Source organism: Rhinopithecus bieti, unplaced genomic scaffold (genome assembly GCF_001698545.2).
Source record: "Rhinopithecus bieti isolate Rb0 unplaced genomic scaffold, ASM169854v2 scaffold_3040, whole genome shotgun sequence".
In the NCBI taxonomy this organism is placed as follows: Eukaryota; Metazoa; Chordata; class Mammalia; order Primates; family Cercopithecidae; genus Rhinopithecus; species Rhinopithecus bieti.
The window spans coordinates 6177388-6199581 of NW_016804657.1; the positions used below are offsets into that span (position 1 = coordinate 6177388).

The window sequence follows — 22194 nt, forward strand, 5'->3', positions numbered from 1 at the left end:
TCTCTGAATTTTTAATTATAGCCTGACCTCATCTTTTTCATGGGCCACAGGCAAGAAGCTATACAGTTGCACTAGGAGGCACTTCTACAAACAGATACTACACTGAGCTCAACGTTGAACCACCCCTCTAAAAACTAAGGCTTTGTTGCTTGGCCAAATTAATTGGCCTGCCTCTCTCTTCCTTTCAGCTGGATTCTTACCCAGGAGCCACTTTAGCCACACCTAGTCCATCAGAACCAAATGTTCCATCAGAACCATATGTCAGTAATGGATTCAGTTTCGGCTTCTCTGTTCCTCCCTTTCTCTACTAATATCCTATCCAAGCCTCCCACTTCCTGGGCCTAGATGACTGCCTTCTTATGAACAATGGTGCTCATAGCTGGCTAACTACTACTGAATGCTTCCTGTGTGCCAAACACCAGTCACGCAGTTTGCATATACTGCTTCTTTCTCTGGAGTAAAGTAGGACAGAGCACTGACTTTGAAGTCAGGCTGGTCTGAGATTATAGCAAGCGTCTCAACTCAGTAACTACACGACCATGAAAAAATCACCTAATCTTTCAGCACCTCAGTTTCATCCTCTGTAGAATGAGGATACTAATTCCTCCCTTATGTGAGTGTTGAGAGGATGAAGTAAGAAAATCCATGTTAACTTCTTAGCACACACTCTGGCACAAAGAGATTTCTTAGCACAGACTCTGGTACATAAAATTTTTTTTGAATATATTATTTTTTATATTCTTATTTTTTGAGAGAGGATCTCACTCCATTGCCCAGGATGGAGTGCAGTGGTATGATCACAGCTCACTGCAGCTTCAACCTCTTGGGCTCAAGTGATCCTCCCAGCTCAGCCTCACGAGTAGTTGGAACCACAAGTGTGTGCCACCACACCCAGCTAATTTTTGTATTTTTTGTAGAGATGGGGGTCTCACTATGTTGCCCAGGCTGGTCTCCAACTCCAAGGCTCATGCAATCCATGCCCCTCAGCCTCCCAAAGTGTTGGGATTACAGGTGTGAGCTATGGCACCTGGCCCATAACAGACACTTAATACATGATAGTTTTTAAAATATTCTTGCTCGAGATCCTTCCCAACTATAATACAACTAATTAGAATAAACATTCTTCAAGTTTAGATTATAATACTTGGATTATAGATCACTCTTCTGGATCATAGGCTTGAAGACAGGGCCACGTCCACAGAAGTGGTTCATCATATACAAGAACTGAACGCAGTCTTATCCCACCATGCCCCTTCCCTGCTCCAGCTCACTGGCTTCCTCTCGTATTTTACAGAACACTTGCTTGAACTCATCACAGAGGAGTTCCCATTCTACTCCCCATCCTGACCCAGTAGAAGGGGAAGTATGCAACCCCAGGAAGGGAGAGGATACCTGCTAAGGAAAAAGGAAGCAGTGGCTCAGTGGGCTGGCACACTCTGGGCCCACACACTTCCTATCTCAGTGTATGAGAAGATAAGGGTGGGCCATCACTTTTCCTTGGATGTTTTTAAAAATATTCTTACATCCTCTGAATTAGTCATCTTTGTACTCATCTTAAATCCAAAAGTGATTTAGTGATATAATTCTTAACCCTTCTAGAGAAAGAGGCAAGGGAGGATAGTTAATGTTGCTACAAGAAAAGAAAGAGTGGTGGCAAGTTCAAACTTTAATTCTTCATGCCTACAAAACTGTTCACATTGGGGTTTCGTAGGTACTTACCCCTTTGTCAAAGGTGGCAAAGAATTTGATGTAAGGCTGGAAGTGTTCAGCTGCTTCTTCAAAAGCCTTGTAGTCTAAGGGGAAAAATAAAGATGAAGGGAGAGACATTTTCAAGATGCACACTGAAGAATCTTCTTTTCAAATGATGTAGAGAGTAGAAAGTCAATTAATCCTGATGGGATAATAATTTAGTAGATATTATTTAGATAGGTATTATTTAATATTATTTAAACCCATAGTTCCCCACAAGAAGTTGGAATTGACTGGCATTCAAATGCCCAAGAGAAGACCACTTCACCACACTTTTATGAACTGCAGGTAGAAAGCAGGAAACAGAGGGAAATGGGAGGACAAGAGAGAGAAAAAGACATGTAAAACTCCAAACCGAAATAAAAAGGCCTTTCACTCTAACTCACTGCTACTTATAATCATGCCCTCTAGAGACAGTGCAGTTTGCCAGAATAAATGAGCCCTAAGTAAGAAGGAAATTCATCTCACTGTGTAAAGTAACCTCAATCACAAATGACATCACAGAAGTATTTTCAACTTCTTGATGGAAGTACCCCTGTTGCTGAATTCTAGTTTTCTTCCCCTTTTATCATTTTAAAGGCTTCTTCTTTATTCTGATGCCTCAAGAGGATTTCTTAAACTTAAGCCCTTGATTCACTATGGTCTCAAGCTTGAGTCCACACTGGCTGAGACAGTATGACATCAGGTGAGTGTGGGAGTGCTGTACCTTGGTCCATCTGGGGAGTTACTTGGGAAAGACATTTGTACTCAAGCCTTAGTTGTGAGGGTGATGGTGATTGTGGTGGTGGTGGTGATTATGAATAAATGCTGTAAGCCTGAGAGTCAATGAGCCTGTGATTTATTCTTAACAAGATTAACTTCTTTCCATTTCATGGAATTCCATTTCCCTTAACCATCAGGAGTATAAGGCTTTGTTAGACCATGCAGAATTTACTAAGATTCTATCGAATTTTTTCTAGAATAATGTGAATTCAGAGGATCCCAAAATGAATAAGACAAAGATACTGATCTTCCAAAGCTCTCGGCCTAGCGAGGGCTATGGATCCTTTAAAGAATCAAAATGCAGTGTGATAGTTGTTACCACAGAGGTGAGTGCTGCAAGCACAGGTGAGAGAGGGGTTGGAAAGCCATGAGAATACTTGCACATACTGATACACACTCACACTAACTAGTCCTCATAAAAGTAAGTGGGTAGTCAGAAAAGATATCCTGTAACCTCATAGCTGAGGCTGAGAATTGGGTAGAGGTGAGAAGATGGCTGAGAGTATTTTTTTTTTTTCTTTTTTTTTGAGACAGACTCTTGCTCTGTCGCCCAGGCTGGAGTGCAGTGGCATGGTCTCAGCTCATTGCAAGCTCTGCCTCCCAGATTCACACCATTCTTCTGCCTCAACCTCCCGAGTAGCTGGGACTACAGGTGCCCACCACCAAGCCCGGTTAATTTTTTGTATTTTTTAGTAGAGACAGGGTTTCGCTGTGTTAGCCAGGATGGTCTCGATCTCCTGACCTCGTGATCCACCTGTCTCGGCCTCCCAAAGTGCTGGGATTACTGGTGTGAGCCACCACGCCCAGCCAGCTGAGAGCATTTGAAGAATGAATGGAGTGAAGGTAAGGAAGTAGAATGGCTAAAGCAACACCTAAGCCATCTGTGTCTAAAGCAGCAATGGGCTCTATCAGAATCCTCTGTCCCCTCTTTTCCAATCCCCATGTCCCTGATGAATTTCTCCTCCCCTCTATGAACTCTTACCCTGATGGAAAGAATGGCTTAGGCCTGTGTCAGGAGCCTCCCTTCCTCTCTTGGAGAGCTGGTCTACATCACTTTAAGACTAAGAATAAAGCAAGGTGACCTCCGGACAGGTGATTCAAATGTAGCTTGACTTTTAGCCTCAGCCAAACAGCAGTTGCTTTCCAAGAAGCCTCCTCTTGTCTTCTACTCTGTTGGAACTCAGGTCATGTCTAGGCTTTCCCTGCCTCTTGACCAACCTAACCTGTTCCTGGTCCCTTCCAGTCAGACTCCCCTCCCACTTTCTTTGATGACTCTTTGGCTTCTGGAATAGGCTCCTGAACGTTTAGTTCCCAGCCTCCAGCTTACTACAAGCTTATCTTAGCATTTTCTCTCCTTTCTTCCCCCTCTCTCAAGGTTGTGCATACTGGATATTAGTGTCACAGATTTTAGTAACTGGGTGTGGTTGATGGCACCAGTTAGAAACGCTGACCAGAAATGCTTGGAATAATATCATCAGTCTTACAAAGAAGAACCAAACCAAGTTGTTGAGGATGAAACATTCAAAGAAGTAGATAAACATGTCAAAATAGATTCTGAAAGCACTGCGCAAGATAAGTGTACACAATTAAATGTATAAACGTTGTAGTGTATAAATTCAATACACAGTTAAGTGTGTAAACTCTGAAGTCAGATTTTGAATGTCCAAGTTCATGTATTGATAGTGCAGCTACAATGACAAGGAAGTGTAAAGGCTTTGCATCAAGTTCTTTCTGAAAATCTTGAGATTCAAATAATATTTATTCAGAGAAAAAGGTCATCATATAAAGGTTTGCTTGTGAATCTGCATTCCACAAAAAAGTTGTTATTTTTAAAAAGTGACTCCAATAACATTCAAACCTGTATAACTCCTTCTCTTTATAGCTTTTGGTGAAGAAATGGGTTCAGGAGACCTCTCCCTGCTCTTTCATCCTAAAGTGGGCTAACTGGGCAAGAATTTTACAAAGAGTTTATCAGCTAAAAAGTAGATTTTAAAATATGCTATGAATTATACTTACTTTGAAAATATTTTGAGGAATCATTATTGGTTTCAAAAAGGCTAGACCTTGCTAAACACCTACCTGAATGTACATAATTGAAAATTGCAAGGACTACTTGAAATATGTAATGTACTAACAAAGTCTATAAATTTAAAAAAAATTCAACCTTAAAAAAAGGTTAAAATGATTCACTAGCAATTTTATTAAATTTTAAGAATGATTATTAAGATCAGTAGAGCAATATCTATGTATTCCTAAGGAAAAGCTTCATTATTATTTTGAAATATTGATGATATAAAAATTTAATTAGGATTTGTAATCCTTTCAAACTCATTCAAATTATTATAAGAAATATGAGCATTATATTTGTCAATGAAAATAAAAGCAATAGCTGTCAGATTGAACTAAGTGCCCTTGAAGGACACTTTAGAGATGGAATTATCTGAATTATGTCCAATGGCAAAAAAAGAATGCTCATCAGTCAAAGAAAGAGCAGTCCGGGCGCGGTGGCTCATGCCTGTAATCCCAGCACTTTGGGTGGCCGAGGCTGGTGGATCACCTGAGGTCAGGAGTTCGAGATCAGCCTGGCCAACATGGTGAAACCCCGTCTCTACTAAAAATACTAAAATTAGCCAGGCATGGTAGCGGGCACCTGTAATCTCAGCTACTCAGGAGGCTGAGGCAGGAGAATCACTTGAACACGGGAGGCAGAGGTTGCAGGGAGCCAAGATCATGCCACTGCACTCCAGCCTGGGCAACAGAGTAAAACTAGGTCTCAAAAAAAAAAGCTATATTCTTGAGGCAAGCATAAGATTCATATTCAAAATTTTTTTTAAATTGGAAATTTTTTTACAATGCAATATGTAATATATTTCATATTACTTTGTACACTATACTAGCCATGTGATAATGGGCAAGTTAATTGCACCTTTCTGTTCCATCCTTTCATCGTCATTAACATGCAGAGAATAATGATAACCACCTCACAGGCTTGTTGTGAGAATGAAATTAAGGCATCCATATAAGCTCCTAGCATAGGCCCTGGCATATGAAATGTGTTAATTAAATAATGTTATTATGATGATTCATCTAGGCGGGGGAAGACGCCAAGGGTATTGAAAGGCTCTTTATCCTAACCTTGGTTTTGCTTCCCTCTTATCTGCCATCCTGAGCTACATGGATGAAGAGGATAGAGGAACATAAAGATGGAAACAAATTGAGACAGAGGAACTGAAAAGGAAGGGGCAGGAGAAGCACCCCAGAGTAGTCAGGACTGACATGGAAATGTACGAACTAAAATAAAATTGCCTAAAGAAGAACTGGGGCAAATCTCCCTGGTTAGCCACCTCCCTCTAGCACTTTCATTTTAAGCACAGTAAATGCAGGTTTTAATGAAGCAAATGTAAAGAGGGTTAAGTTGGGACATGGGAGACAGAAAAGGAAAGGGTTGTTGATGAGGTGACTAAGGATGCTAGGGGGCAGACTGTTTAAAGAAATGGGTTTGCAAACAATTTCAGAATATCTTGGGGTTCCCAGAAATAGTCATAAGCAGCCCACATTTGCACTTCCTACTTGTATGAATGTTACCAGAGTTATGCTCACCCCCTCTGATGCTTTTCCTCTCTCCAAGGCTGAGATACCAGAAAAAAGCCTACCTCATTGGGGCCATGTTGCCAAAGCAGTTTTTAAATAAGTACAGTACTCAAGTGCTTACTCCTCCTGGTCCCTTCTCCCTGCTCTTCCTGACTCATCCCACCACCGTCTCATCCCTATACGGGCTGTGGTGATGTTATCATAGGTCCTGTGTCCACCCAAAACCTGGTCACAAAGCTTTCAAAGGGAATATGCCCAAGGGTGTGGCTGCACTATGACAGGCAGCCTTGGTGGTCAGCTGTGGGCTTGGCCAGTGATTTTTCACATTCTGTAGCTGCTGCAAAGCCCATTCCTACCCTGATTTTCCACTCATGCTTTCCAATTGACTGCAAAGCTCTCCAGCTGGTGACATAGGAGCTGCCAATGCCAGGGAGACAGCCCATTGCTTGTCCCATTGTAGGAAAAAATCCGACTGGGAGGTGGGTAGGCAGGAAAAGTGGAGAAGGGTTTTTCTCTCTTTTGTAGAACACTCAGTCTGCTTTAAAACCAGAGGACCTGTCCCCACATTAATATTCTTTCAGTTTTCCTGGCTGTTTTGTACAATGTTTGCACATGTACTCCACTGTGTTAGGCTCAGGAAGGATTCTAACCTCCATTCTACCAGCAAAGGAGATGCTGAAGACCCATCCTCCTTTGGGGTAAACTGACATAGCTTGTTTGGAATCTAGCTTTTAGACTCATAGGCTGGGGTTGGCAGACAACTTACATTCTGAGTCCTCGCTCTTGAAAAAGCCGATGAGTTTGATGTGGTCCTCAATGCGTTCGAAGGCTTGGACTTCCAATTTGCTGCTGATGATCTCCACTGGGTCTTCAATTAGCTGAAATGCCACACACACACACACACACACACAGATGTTCAAACAAGAGATTTCCTTCTTCACTGGGGAAACAGAGTGCATTGGAGGGAAGTTGTAGCGGACTTTGTGGTTGGTGCTTCAAATATCTATTCCATTCTCCCCACAGTCCTGCAGTGAGCATACCAGCAGTACTTTCTGAGAAACAGACCTTAACTCAGTGAGATGATTGGTGGGGGCAACCTATTCCTTTTGCCAGTTTTAAAAAACATTTATTTTTAATTGTCGATTGACAAATTATAATTGTATGTATTTATTGGATATAAAGTGTTGTGATGATCTATAAATACGTGAAATAATTAAATCACCTAATTAACTTATCCATCACCTCAAATACTCATCATTTTTTGTGGTGAGAACATTTGAAATTTACTCTTTTAGTGATTTTGAAATGTGTAATACATATTATTCACTGTATTACCATGCTGTACAATATATGTCAAAGAAGAAAATCTTATTCTTCCTATCTAATTGAGGCTTTGCACCTTTTGACCATCATCTCTCCATTCTCACCACCCCTGGCCCCCTTCCAGCCTCTGGTAACTACTCTCTGCTTCTTTGAGTTCTTGTGTTCTAGATTCCACATATAATAAGTGAGAACATGTGGTATTAGTATTTCTGTGCCTAGCTTATTTCACTTAGCATAATGTTCTCCAATTCCATCTGTATAGTTGCAAATGATATTTCTTTCTTTTTTTTAAAAAAAAAAAGCTGAATAGTATTTGTTTGTGTTTATATACACCACACCACATTTTCTTTTCTTTTTTTTTTTTTTTTTTTTTTTTTTTTTTCTTTTTTTGAGACAGAGTCTTGCTCTGTCAGTCAGGCTGGAGTGCAGTGGTGCGATCTAGGCTCACTGCAAGCTCCGCCTTCCGGGTTCACGCCATTCTCCTGCCTCAGCCTCCCCAGTAGTTGGGACTACAGGCGCCTACCACCACACCTGGCTAATTTTTTGTTGTTGTTGTTGTATTTTTAGTAGAGACGGGGTTTCACCATGTTAGACAGGATGGTCTCAATTTCCTGACCTCGTGACCCACCCGCCTTGGCCTCTCAAAGTGCTGGGATTACAGGCATGAGCCGCTGCGCCCGGCCATATACCACATTCATCTGCTGATGGACATTTAGGTGAATTTCATAACTTCCCTTGCCAGTTATTGATTCAGGAATGGGCAAATAACTGGCCCAATTAGAACAGATTTGCTGAAGGCTTTGGGAAAAGTTATTTACTCTTAAAAGGGCAATGGGAAGCCAAATTTGTTTTTCTGTCATGAAATATGAAGGAGGAAATGTGATGTATTTGTTCCTGCTGCTGGCCTTCTTATAGCTAACTTGAGAATAGTCAGCTTGAGGACACAGGCAACATACTGAAGACACACTTATCTGTGATTTACAGAGAAAAATGGAGTCAGTGTCTGGATTTGATCAACTCTTGAAGTCTCCCCTAACAGGAGCCTTCTACTTAGGTAAGTCAATCACATTGTTTATTGTTTGAAGCAGTTAGAGTCTTATTTCCAAAAGCCTCCTCCTAGCTGATAAAGCTGGGGCAGAACCATGCTGTCCCAGAGTTGTTCTGTCACCCCCTCAACTTTTTTAGGACTTGTGGATGTGAGTCAATGAGATGGCTAAGCACGGTGGGTCATGAGATGGCACCTTTTTTGGTAAGAGGTAGCTTCCAACCTACTTCTGACCTTCCCTCTGGTTTTGGACACTGTAGAGAAAGAATGATAGACCACTGGGTACTGGCTGGTAGATAAGGAATCGTCAGCATGGATGCTCAACACTAGGTTCTTTATCTGTGCAAGAATGTGTGTTCAAAGCATTGAACTTCACAGTGGTTACTGAAAGTGTGAGTTTATCTATGGATGAAATATTTTTATAGTGTTTGTTCCTCTGTTTGTCTGAGTATATGGATGTGAGGGTGTGCTATGTCCATGGTTGAAAATGAGTGTGATATTGGGGGTATCTTTAGCTCTGCCACTTCTCTATGTTGCTCTGAGGGTAGCTAACTCAGGGTGACCTGGCTGATTGGTACTCCCATCCCTCCTCTCTCTTCAGGTGGGTGCTTAGCCCCCTCTCTCCCCACATTCCCCAGCTCCTCTTCAGCAGCAGTGGAGCAAAACCAAGGAGATTTCAATAGATGTCTACGTATAACTTGTAAGAGAATTAGCATATTATTACTACATTGCCCTCAACAGTTTCTAGGGTGACTTAAAGATCAGCTTCCCGGTAGAGTGCAATATAGGTGCTCCTTAGTTTTTTTGTGAATCCTGAAAAACCTGTCACAGACGAGGCCAGGTTCTCCAGCTTGTCTGTTCTTTGGGGTTCTACCTCTCCCTATATTTGAGCAGAGGCAGCTCTATGCAGCGTCACCATGTATACATGCTTACATCCAAGAGGAACTCCACCAAGACGTCAGCTGCAAACTCGCCATCAAACTCTATTGTGCGATCACCCTTAAGAACATACAGGCTTCCTTCTTCATCAAAACCTGTAAGAAACAAAGAGGCCCACAGAGAAGGTCATCCTGACATAGGAAGAGCCTTTGCATTGGCTGAGGTCTGGCTCAGGGTTTCTGGGTGACAGTGGGGTCAGGATTAGTGGAACTAGCATTAACCCAAGAAGCAGTTGCCTTGAAATAACACTTTAGAAGAGCTCCTGAAGTGGACATTTAATTGGAAATGGTCAAGAACAATTCCAGCTGGATTTTGACTTAAGAGAAAAGTCTATTCTCCACCCCACCACTGCTTTAATTTTCCAAAGGTACAGCTGATCCCATGTCATTCTCCTTATTGAAGATGACCACTGCCCACCTGACCCCTTAGCCTTGCGTCCAAAATCTGGTTCCAAATCTATCCCTTTCATTCTCCCTTGGGTAGACCTGTACTCCTTTGAAAACTGCTTTCTTGTCCCTTGTGCAACTCCCTTTGCTTCCTGGCCATGTGCTTATATGGAAAGGTGAGTAAAGGAAAAGTCACTGAGCGTTATTCTCTAGACTTATGTATTCCCTGTTCCCCAAGCCTGGAATGACCTCCATCTTGGTTAGCTTCTTCAGGTCTCAGCTTAGGATTCATTTTTCTTAAGAAAGGTCACTTCAATCTCACTGAGCTCATGCCATTATTGATCTTTCTTCAGCTCAATTTACAGGTCTTCACTATCACAGTGAGTTCTCTGAGGGTAGGATCATTGTCTTCTTGGTATCCCAGTGCCTTGTACAGAGCCTATGCACATCAGCAACCCATTAATGTATGTGACCAGGATGGACAGCTTGCTTTGCTGTTCCAGTTGAATCCCACACATCTTCTTTATCCAGTTGGCCAGTAGATGTTGCAAGGACAGGCTCAGCATCTTCTTACTTTGCTGCCCTTTAGCACCCTTGGTCTGATGCTGTGTACCTTAACAAACGCTTGTTGGAAAAATGCATTTTCCTCCTTAGGAATGTTAAATAGCCAAAGCTGGCATTTAGTCCAATTGCATGGCATCCTTAATTCCTTAGACTGTTTTAAAACTCTATTAGTTGGAGAAAGTTTTCTCCAAATGAACTCTTCTGCAGAACCTCCAGGGACAGGAAGGCTGGACTGCCGCCTGCTGTGTCCCAAGGCATCCATGAGGTGTAAGAAGCCTTTGGCACATAGGTGGGAAATGGTGGAGGCACCATTTGTAAATCAAAAGGAGCAATGTGACAGGTATTCTTTTTGGTTGTTTGTTTTTTGAGACAAGGTTTCCCTCTGTCATCCAGGCTGGAGTGCAGGGCCATGATCATGGCTCCTGCCTCAGCCTCCTGAATAGCTAAGACTACAGGCATGTGCTACCATGCAGGCTAATTTTTTGTATATACATATATATACACACATATATATGAACAATTATATATTCTATATATATGAAAAATCATACATTATATATATTATATAATATATATAATATATTATATACCTAATTACATGCTTGTAATATAATATATATATATATATTACAAGCATGAGACACTGTGTCTGGCCCTGCCAGATTTTCTTGATATCAATGATGGCCGATTTCAAAAGGTGCCCTAGGGAACATCAGCCAGTGTCCTGCTGTTGGATTCTGTCTTGAGCAAAACCACAGTAGGAAGGCTACTGCAACTGTTCAGGCACAACTTGATAGAGGTCAAAATGAGGCAAATGGAAAAGGAATGAAGATGAAGGAGCAGGTTCACAAAATACCTCCACTGTCCTGTAAACCCCAAAGGGTCAAATAACCAGAAGGAACCTGCCCCAACTCTTCCAAACCGAGCTTGTTTCGGTGTATCAAGCCCCATCATATCCTTTCCTCATCTATTTTTATGTATACTTGCTCAGTTTGTCCACCCAAAAGTTTTAGATCACTGGGACACTAGTTTTTTTCTCTCACTAAATTTGCTGGGAATTCTCCCAAATTCAGCTTCTCACTAAACCAATGGGAAGGCAGAAGAGGAATCAAGAGACTGCTGGGGAAGGAGGCAGAACTCATTAAACTGTTGTTGTTTGTTTGTTTTGAGACGGAGTCTTGCTCTGTCTCCCAGGCTGGAGTGCAGTGGCACGATCTCAGCTCACCACAAGCTCTGCCTCCTGGGTTCACGCCATTCTCCTGCCTCAGCCTCCCAAGTAGCTGCGACTACAGGTGCCCACCACCACGCCTGGCTAATTTTTTGTATTTTTAGTAGAGACGGGGTTTCACTGTGTTAGCCAGGATGGTCACCATATCCTGACCTTGTGATCCGCCTGCCTCAGCCTCCCAAAGTGCTGGAATTATAGGCGTGAGCCACCGCACCCAGCCATTAAACTGTTTTTGACTCTAGGGAAAGAGTTCAACATATTTTGCTCCCATACTCAAGGGAGAAAAATATCCCTTAATATGTCTCCAGGGAAAGAGGTATCTCAGGCATTCTTTATTTTTATTTATTTATTTACTCATTCATTCATTTATTTTGAGACAGAATCTCACTTGTTGCCCAGGCTGGAGTGCAGTGGTGCAGTCATGCAGGTAGAAGTCACAGCAATCTTGACCTCCCTGGCTCAAGCCATCCTCTCATCCCAGCCTCCCAAGTAGCTGGCACTACATGCACACGCCACCACGCCCAGCTAATTTTTAAATTTTTTATAGAGATGAGGTTTCACTATGTTGCCCAAACTGGTCTCAAACTCCTGGGCTCAAACAATCCTCTGTCCTTGGCCTCCCCAAGTGCCCAGACATTCTTAATAACTCATCATAATTTTATAGTCATGAATTCTTCCTTGTGTCTAACCTAAATAGTTTCCTATAATTTAAATCTTTTTTTCAAAAAAGACTGATTTGCTTGAAAATAAAATAGAAAACAGTTGTCTGTAATTTTCCAAGATAATGGACTTTTATGTACCTGAAGGTATTTATTGAACCACGACTAATCTCTTTTTTCTGTACTTACCACTCCAAATCCAATTAATCTTTCTTCAAAGATCCTATTTTATAACCTGCTATTTTTTTTTAATAGCCATTCTTCACTGGTCATGGAGAAAAAGCCAAATGGGCAGTACATGTGTGTCAGTGTTTGAAAATCAGAGGAGCAGACCAGGAGCTGTGGCTCACCCCTGTAATCCCAACATTTTGGGAGGCCAAGGTGGGCAGATCATTCGAGGTCAGGAGTTCAACACCAGCCTGGCCAATATGGTGAAACCCTGTCTCTTCTAAAAATACAAAAAAATGAACTGAGCGTGGTGGCGTGTGACTGTAATCTCAGCTACTCAAGAGGCTGAGGCACAAGAATCGCTTAAATCCAGGAGGCAGAGGTTGCAGTGAGCCGAGATCATACTACTGCACTCCAACCTGGGTGACAAAGTGAGACCATGTCTCAAAAAAAAAAAAAGAAAAGAAAAGAAAAGAAAAGAAAGAAAGAAAGAAAAAGAAAACCAGAGGAGCTACCTATATTCTCTCTCTTTGGGATTACAGCATTGTGAATCTTAAAGTGCACTGTACTTAAGCCTGACATATCGACACTAGAGAGCGTACAACTTCCATTGTGCGGTCACTTAACCGTACCTCACCTATGTCCTCCCTCTCATCCTTGGTGATAATGCCCAGCTGGGGTTTAGCCTTAAATTTAAAAAGCACTGTTACACTGGCATTATTACTATTAATGCTATCTTTTGTTGGCTGCTTCAGCTGCAAGGCAATGAAATAATATGTGATGAAAGAAGAGAATTTTTAACTCTCTCAGAGAGATCACCACAGTGGTGAGCTAAGAGAAGCTGGCCTTTTAGCTTGCTTTAGAAGCTGAAAATAAAAACTTAACTCTTTAGCGTCAGTTTCTCCAGGAAGAAACCCTCCTCATTGTACTGATACAACAGTCTCTTACATGATTAATGTGAAATTATTCAATTCAGGCCTATATTTACTTTTATGAAACCCTTCTCCAACCAAAGATGAAGGTACGCAGGATCATTTTATATATTTTAAAAGAGGGTCTGCTTATGCAAGAATAATTGCAGCTAGACTTTTCCTTTTGCAAGACACATTCCTTTCTTTCCCACATACAGTATCTCAAAAATCACACTTACCCAGTTTCTTGGCAAGCTTGGCTTCTTTCTTGGCATCCACCATCACAAAGCCTATAGCTTTATGTTCAAGGACCTGGGCCACAAGCTGAAGAAACAAATGGAAAGATGAGTGTGCTAAGGGCAGAAAGATGGTAGAAAATATTACAGAATTACTATCGTCATGTATCAACAGAAGGGTTTTCCTCTATACTTTCTGTTACTATGTGACCAAGTCAAGAAGCAGCAGAGGAAATGTACCGTTGCCCCTTCAGGAGAAGGATGATTCAGGAGAATGCTGAGAATCAAGGAGGGAAAATCTGAGGAGCAGACCTAAGACAGAAAATTTGGAAGAGTATACCCACTGTCACACACCCGTTTCTGCCCTCGGAGTAGATAAAACCTGGATCAGGAGAAAGAAGAATCAGGAAGGAAGCATAGGTGCCTGACAAGGGACCCTGAGCCTTTCTCTAGCTGCCAAATGTAGCTGGGGTAGAGTGGGAACACAAGAGGACCTAAGAAAAAAGGAGGCCTGTGTCCTCAATATCCAAGCATTACCCTCAATTCCCCGACTCCTGGGCTTGTGAAGCAGGAATGCCCATTGGGTGAATAGACCTGAGATGTCCTCCCAAGGTTCCCTGAAGCACACTAAGACTTGTAGAGTATCGGGGGTCAGGGGTTCGACTTCAAAGGCCAGGAGGATGCAGAAGTGTCCTAGATGGACAGGTAGCTGAAAACTTCTCTGGGTAGACACCAGCATAGATGATGACACCAAGCACAAGATTGCCATTATGTTAAGCTTCCTGAAATGCAGAGATGAGCAAGTAGGGAATACTTGCTTACTTCAGGACTGAGACCTAATTCTTGCCATCTGTTTGAACAGGGACTTGAAACAGAAATGGAATGGAGATGCTACCAGACAGATCATGAAATATACTACTTTTTTTAGTTGAACTTTAAAAAAGAGATAATTGTAGATTAACATGCAGTAGCTGTGAAAAATAATACATCTCGTACATTTTATCCAGTTTCCCTCAACAGTAACATCTTGCAAAACGGAGGTACAATGTCACAAATTGGGTACTGACATTGATACAGTTAAGATACAGAACATTTCCATCACCACAAGGATCCCTCTGTTGCCCTTCACGGTCACACCCACTGGTTCGTGTCCCCATCCCCAACCACTAATTTGTTCTCCATTCCTATAATTTTGTCATTTCAAGAATGTGGTGTAAATGGAATTACATAGTATGTAACCTTTTGAGACTGACTTTTTTCACTCAGCATAATTATGTAGAGATTTGTCTAGGTTGTTGCATGTATCAATATGCTGTTTTTTTTTTTTATTGCTGAGTGCAATGTATGATATGAATGTACCACAGTTTGTTCAATCGTTCACTCGTTAAAGGATATGTGCGTCGTTCCCAGTTATTGGCTAGTATGAAGAGAGCTGCTATAAACTTTTGTGTATAGGTTTTTGAGTTAAATATTAGTCTTAATTTCTCTGAGATAAATGTCTAATAGTACAATTGCTGGGTTGTGTGGTAGTTACATGTTTAGTTTTTAAAGAAGCTGCCAAACTATTTTTCAGAGTAGCTGTATTATTTTACCTTCCCATGAGCAAGGTATGAATAATCCAGTTTTTCCACGTCTTTGTCAGGACTTGGTAGCATAACCATTTTTCGTTTTAGTCATTCTGACAGGTACGTAGTGCTATCTCATTGTGGTTTTAATTTGCATTTTCCTAATGGCTTATAATGTTAAGCATTTTTTAATGTGCTTATTTGTTGTATGTATGTTCTCTTCTATGAAATGCTTGTTCACATCTTTTGCTCATTTTTCAACTGGATTGCTATTTGGTTGTTGAATTTTGAGAGTTTTTTAATATCAGTCCTTTTTCAGATACATGGTTTACAAGCATTTTTTTTTTTACGCTGTATGTGTGTCATTTCATCTTCTTTTTTTATTTGACAAATAATAATTGTACATATCCACAGGGTACACAGTGATGTTTTGATTCATATAACGTATAGTGAGCAGGGTAATTAGCATACCTATCATTTCAAATATTTATCACTTTCTTGTGTTGAGAACATTCAATATCCTAATCATTTCATCTTCTTAATAGGATCTTTCACAGAACAAAAATTTTCAATTTTGATGAAGTCCAGTTGATCACTTTTTTCATTCAGGGATTGTACTTTTGATGTTAAGTCCAAGAACTCTTTGTCTAGCCTCAGATCCTGAATTCTCCTATTTTTTTCTAAAAGTTTTATGGCTTTTCATTTTACATTTAAGTTCATGATTCACTTTGAGTCAAATTTAAAATAGGTTGAGGTTCCTTTTCTTTTTTTGCCAATAGATGTCCAACTGTTCTGACACTTTTTGGTGAAAAGGCTGTCTTTCATCCATTCAATTGCTTTTGTTCCTTTGTCAAAAATTGGTTGGCATATTCATGTGGGTCTATTTGTGGTTTCTCAATTCTGTTCCATTGCTCTATATGTCTGTTCCTCTGCCAAGACCACATAGTCTTGATTGCAGTAGCTAGGATCAAGTATATCTGAAAGCAGGTAGACTATCTCTTTTCACTTTATTCTTTTTTTTTTTCTAAATTGCTTTAGCTATACTAGTCCTTCAGCGTTTTTGTATAAACTTCAGAATAATCTTGTTTATCCATACAAAAACTTACTAGAATTTTGGTAGGAATTGCATTAAATCAATTCAATCAACTTGTGTATCAACTTGGGAAGAGTGACATATTTACTATGTTGAGTCTTCCAATTCATGAATATGGTATGTCTCTCCATTTATTTGATCTTCTTTGGTTTCTTTCATCAACATTGCATAGTTTTCAGCCTACAAGTCTTGCACAAGTTTTGTTAGATTTATATCTAATCAGTTAAATTATTTCAGCTACTGTAAATGGTATTGTATTTTTAATTTTCATGTCCATGTGTTTATTGCAAGTATATAGATATGCAATTAATTTGTTAATGTTAATGCTAAACTCACTTATTCGTTCTAAGAGGTTTTTGTTTCGTAGATTCCTTGGGATTTTTCTAGGTAGACAATTTTGTCACTTGCAAATAACTTCTTCCTTTTTAATCTGCATGCCATTTTATTTATGTTTCCTTACTGCACTGGTGAGAACTTCTAGCACAATTTTGAATAGGAGTGATAAGAACGTCTTGTTTTCTTAAATTTTTTGTTTGTTTCCCAATCTTAGAAGTTCGTTCATTTTTCCTTTCACTTCTATCAGTTTTTGCTTTGCGTATTTTGCAGTTCTATTTTTTGGTCCAGAAACCTTTAGGATTTATTGCCTTCTTGATGGTTTGACCCTGGGTCTGTTTGGCTCTACAACTCATACTATGAATCCCTCTACTTTCTTTTCTATGTTTGTTTATTTCATATCTTCTTCATTTTTACGTCTTCCTTTCATTGTTCCCAGTATCTGTGTCTTCTCCTTCAGAGCTCCTCTTCTGAACATCTTGAGGTTTTTCTTTGCATATTCATTCTTCCCTCCCAGACTTTTTTTTTTGAGACGGAGTCTCGCTCTGTCGCCCAGGCTGGAGTGCAGTGGCCGGATCTCAGCTCACTGCAAGCTCCGTCTCCCGGGTTTACGCCATTCTCCTGCCTCAGCCTTCTGAGTAGCCAGGACTACAGGCGCCCACCACCTCGCCCAGCTAGTTTTTTTGTATTTTTTTAGTAGAGACGGGGTTTCACCATGTTAGCCAGGATGGTCTCGATCTCCTGACCTCGTGATCCACCCGTCTCGGCCTCCCAAAGTGCTGGGATTACAGGCTTGAGCCACCGCGCCCGGCCCCTCCCAGACTTTTCATCTGTTCCCAGGCTCTTTCTTTTCTCTGGCTTCTAACCATTTCCATCCCTTGAAGAGCAAGGATTGTGAGCAGAAGAACCAAGAGCAGCTCCGAGGAGTACCTCTGGTGGTTGGGGACTGGGAGGTGGGTGTGGAATGGCAGGTAGCAAATGAGCCAACCCCACCCCCACCCCTCATTCAGTTTTCTCTTATTTATTTTATTTTGGCTGGAACTAGGCAAAACTTAGGATGAAAGGCATCATCAGTGTTTATGCATGACTCATCTCAAGACTTTCTGCAGTGCCTAAACAGACCAACCTTTCTGCAAGTCACTTGGCTACACTCTATTGCATTTAATCTATTAGACAAGGCCATTTTTTAATGACTTTTCTGGTTTCCAGCATAAGCCCCTGTGTTCTATTTAGTGCTGTCAAAATCTTAAGTTAAATGTTCCCCTGTATATCATTCAGAGTCAGTAAGGATGGGACCTAATGGCTTTGCGGTATGGTAAGTTTTCTTACTCCTAGTACGTGGGCCTCTGACAGTGGTTCTTAACCTTCAGTGTGCATAAGAATCACTCAGGGACTAAAGTGGGGCTTCCTGGGCCTCAGCACAAGAGAGTAGAAAATAGACCTGGGTGGGGCTCAGGAATCTACATTTTTATAAACCACGCTACCACACCCCATTATTCTAACACAGCAGATCTCAAACCACACACTGAAAAACACTGCTATAAATGGTTGTCAGCACATCCAAAGTGACATGACACACTGCTCTTCTGACTGCTTGGCTCTTTAAGCCCTTCTACCTTTGGCATAGGAGAGAAGTATTCATAATAGTAAGAATAACCAATGACACAAAATAAGAAATTAACTCTGAGAATTAAACAGAGAATTTAAATCTGGTCTCTCCTAGGTATGCACTACCATGTTTTATTTGGTTTTAGGCAGATCCAAATGTGTGCCTCTCATAGGCACGTAAAGCATGGCCTTCTGGTTATCTTATGGATATTTATATGTGATTTTTGAAGATTTATGAGTGGGAGGTGCTATCTCAAATGAACTCTAATCTTTTTTCCTGATTCCCTGGTTAAATAAACACAGCCAATCACTGTCCTGTGCTATAGATGGAGAGACAGAGCAGGCAATAACACATGGGCCAGGATCCCATGCCTAGCTGAGACTTTCCCACCTCCTCTTTGGCACCCTTAGTCAAAATCCCTCCAGAACTCCCATCACTCTTGCATCCCATGCTGATAAGACCCAAAGTCTGCCCACTCGAGTTCTGTCATCACTGCCGTCAGTCCTAGCAAGTCTCCTTCATGGGAGCCAAGGGTGCCGGGGCTGGCAGCACTTGAGAGAGCAATGAGACTGGGAAGGGGAGAATGGCTGTGGTAAAACTCTGGGACCTTCTAGGTGACTCCTGACATGGCAGCCAGGAGCCTCTGCTGGGCCAGTGGGGCAGGCAGGAGTCTGTCTACCTCTCACATTTGGGTTGGCCTTGCCTCCACTTTTGTTTGGCCCTAAATCTCCAGCTCACATGTTCCCTTCTCTCCTGCAGCCTAGTCTCACTGCATTCTCAGGTCACTGCCAGCCCTGGCCACCCTTGGCTGCAGAGCCCAGCTCCAGTTCATCTTTCACTCCATTCTCCTCCCTGGAACTCCAAAAACCCCTCACAAGGGCATAGTACTCTGGCACTTATTGTGTAATCATTAGAGTTGTGTATAGTCTCTATATTGTGACTCTTTCCTCCATAAGAAGAAGGACCCCGTTTTGTGCTTCTTTTGCATCTTGCAGTTTCTTGGAGACACTCAGCATACTTGTGCATGAATGGGTGGATTGGTCCAAGTACTTCACAAGTTCAAGGGCCTTGTAAGCCAAAGAGTTAGAGGCAATTGTCATCAAATACAGTGACAAAGAGTTACATACATGAGAAAAAAAAGCAGAGTCAATATATCTCCTAAATTCCCAGACAACTAGTACACACTTTTCAAATAGGTTTGCAATTTTCTCCTGTTGATGTACAACTGTTTCTCTGTTGGTTTTGTTTATTTGGTTAGTTACCTCTTAGATAATCCATCCTAGCGAATGGGGTTGTCTCTTATCGGTTGGTTATATTCAGCCTCTGGGCATTGGTCAGTGCTCATTCTTTCTAGAAACATTAGGATTTGCTTTAACCATCACTGATTCTATTGATCACAAAAAAACGTTTTTTAAAAGTTCTTTTAAGGTCCTTAAGGTTTTGTTTTGTTTTGGGACCTGATCTCACTCCTTTGCCCAGGCTGCAGTGCAGTGGCACAATCACGGCTCACTGAAGCCTTGACCTCCCAGGTTCAAGCAATCCTCCCACTTCAGCCCCCTGAGTAGCTGGGAATACAGGCCTGCAGCACCACGCCTGGCTAATTTTCTAAGTTTTGTCAAGACAGGGTCTTGCTTTGTTGCCAGGGCTAGTCTTGAGCTCCTGGGCTCAAGTGATCCTCCCACTTTGGCCTCCCAAATTGTTGGGATTACAGGCATGAGCCGCTGCACACAGCCTAAAAAGTTCTATGTAAATAATATGCATAATTCAATAGGAAAGAAGAGGATATTTATAATATAGCTTTACTCTTGTTAAAAGATTTAAAAGATTGTATCCTGTAGGTATTTATTGCACTACTGTCACCCCTGCAATGACAGGGTGGATCCAAGTAGATCTCATCTTCGAATGAGTATAAATGACTCATGGATACTATGGCCCAGTTGTTAAGTGCACAGGGCTTGGAATCAGAGACCTGGATTTTTGACTTGTCCACAAGCCTGTGTTGTGACTCCAGTGTAAAAAGTGGACAACACCAATATCTATTCAATGGGACTGTTTTGATGATTTAACTGAAATAATGCATGTAAAGTGCTTGGCACAGTTCTTGGCATGCAGTAAGTGCTTAGTAAACATTAGATTTTCTTCTTAATATTATGACAGCTGGCTAGGGTTCTGGATCTTGTGCCAATTCAGAAATACGATAGTGTAAAATATTACAATGGAAAGAGAGCAATTATTAATTGAGAACCTACTGTGTTAGCAAAAATGTGTAAGACACATGTCACCTCCAAGGATCTTGTGATTTAATGAGGGAGGAAATTCATTAAAAAAAAATAGCTGTAGGGCTGGGGGCGGTGGCTCACGCCTGTAATCCCAGCACTTTGGGAGGCCAAGGCGGGAGGATCACGAGGTCAGGAGATCAAGAGCGTCCTGGCTCACATGGTGAAATCCCGTCTCTACTAAGAAAAACACAAAAAAAATGGCGGGGCGTGGTGGCTGGTGCTTGTAGTCCCAGCCACTTGGGAGGCTGAGCCAGAAGAATGGCGTGAACCTGGGAGGCGGAGCTTGCAGTGAGCCAAGATCACACCACTGCACTCCAGCCTGAGAGACAGAGCGAGATTCTGTCTTAAAAAAAAAAAAAAGCTCTAGGTGCTACAGGAGTAGGACAAAAAAATAAGAGCTATGGAGATTTAGAAAGTTTGCGAGCTGGGAGGTCAAATCCTGCAGAGCCTAGTGGGTTGTGATGAATACTGTGTATTAAATTTCCATGCACTCAGGATGAACCTAAATCCCTAACATGGCCAAGAATGTCCTGCACTCTTTGTCCCATCTGTCTCCAGCCTCATCTGGGGTCACTCTGTTTCTTACTTAATACAACTGTCTTCAGCTCCTCAAAACATCAAGCTTGTTCAGGTCTTTGCACAGGATCACCTCCTTCATCTGTACTCTCAAGCCCTAGGCCAGTTGAAGATTCAGCTGTTTGCAGGGACGTGGATGCCTTGTTCTGATTCACACAAAGGCACCAACACGTGCTCTGCTTCTACACACACCCTTCACTCCAAATAGAATTCCTTTTCCCTGTCTATTTGCTGGTTTCTACTTTCCTTGAAGTCTACATTTAAAAGTCAGTTCCTCAAAAGGCATTCCCTGACTCCCAATCTCAATTTTTCCCTTTTTACCCTTGATCATAGCACCCTGTGCTTTTCCTTTGCAACCATTTCGCAGTTGCAAGTGCACATTAATTTATATGATTCTTTGTCTAGCAATTGTCTATGTTGTAGCCTATAAGCTCTATGTCCATGTCTGTTTTTCTCCCATGCTATCTCTAGCACCTAGCATAATACCTGAACAGAGTAGATTTCAAAAACAAAAAACAAAACCAGTAGTTTCTTCAGTAAATGAATGAATGAAGAGGGAGGCTGCTTAGAAAAGGGGATGCCAGCTAGACCTTGGAGGAGGAGTGTGTGGATAGGTGGAGGGGGGTTGCAAGGGCATCCCAGGAGGAAGAAGTGATATAAGCAAAGGTTTGCAGGTGGGAATGTGCAGGAGTGTGCAGGAGAACAGGCTGACCTACTTGAGCAGTGGGCTTATTTGGGGCGCTGAAAGACGTCCTGTGTTAAAATCTCACTAGAAAAAAGTGTGAAGGATTTTACTACCAGGACTGGAAGCTCTGATTTGGGGTTGTCTGAGTAGGAGAGTGATATGACTAAGTTGTGTTTGGCAAGAGTGGATCTGAGTGCGTAGAGCAGACAGAAAGGAGAATGGAAAGGAAAGGCCACAGTTGGGAGGCTGATGTCCTAGTCTGCATGGGAGATGTCTCTGATCTCAGACCAAGACAGTGTCAGTGGGAGAAAAAGTGACTTGAGCAGGTGATGCTACAAGTTGAGAATCAGTCAGACCTGGTAAGTCTTCCTTTGGCTTTGGAGAGAGAAGGGAGAGAGATCAAAGAAGAGGGAGGAGCACGATGGTTCGAGGGTCTCCCATGAGGAAACGAAGTGGAGGACACACAGTGATGGCAGGAGGGCATGACAGAACT

General features: G+C 41.7%; 1 protein-coding gene across 1 annotated transcript in view; it reads right to left on the reverse strand.

Moving 5' to 3' along the window:
- Positions 1-22194, reverse strand: part of CASQ2 (calsequestrin 2) — a 69227-nt gene that overhangs the window by 31016 nt on the left and 16017 nt on the right. Inside the window, exons 2-5 of the mRNA XM_017869798.1 lie at positions 13565-13649; positions 9404-9504; positions 6869-6980; positions 1720-1793 (exon numbers count right to left, since the gene is read on the reverse strand). Coding sequence (XP_017725287.1) covers positions 1720-1793; positions 6869-6980; positions 9404-9504; positions 13565-13649 — 372 coding nt within the window. The remainder of the gene's footprint in view (positions 1-1719; positions 1794-6868; positions 6981-9403; positions 9505-13564; positions 13650-22194) is intronic.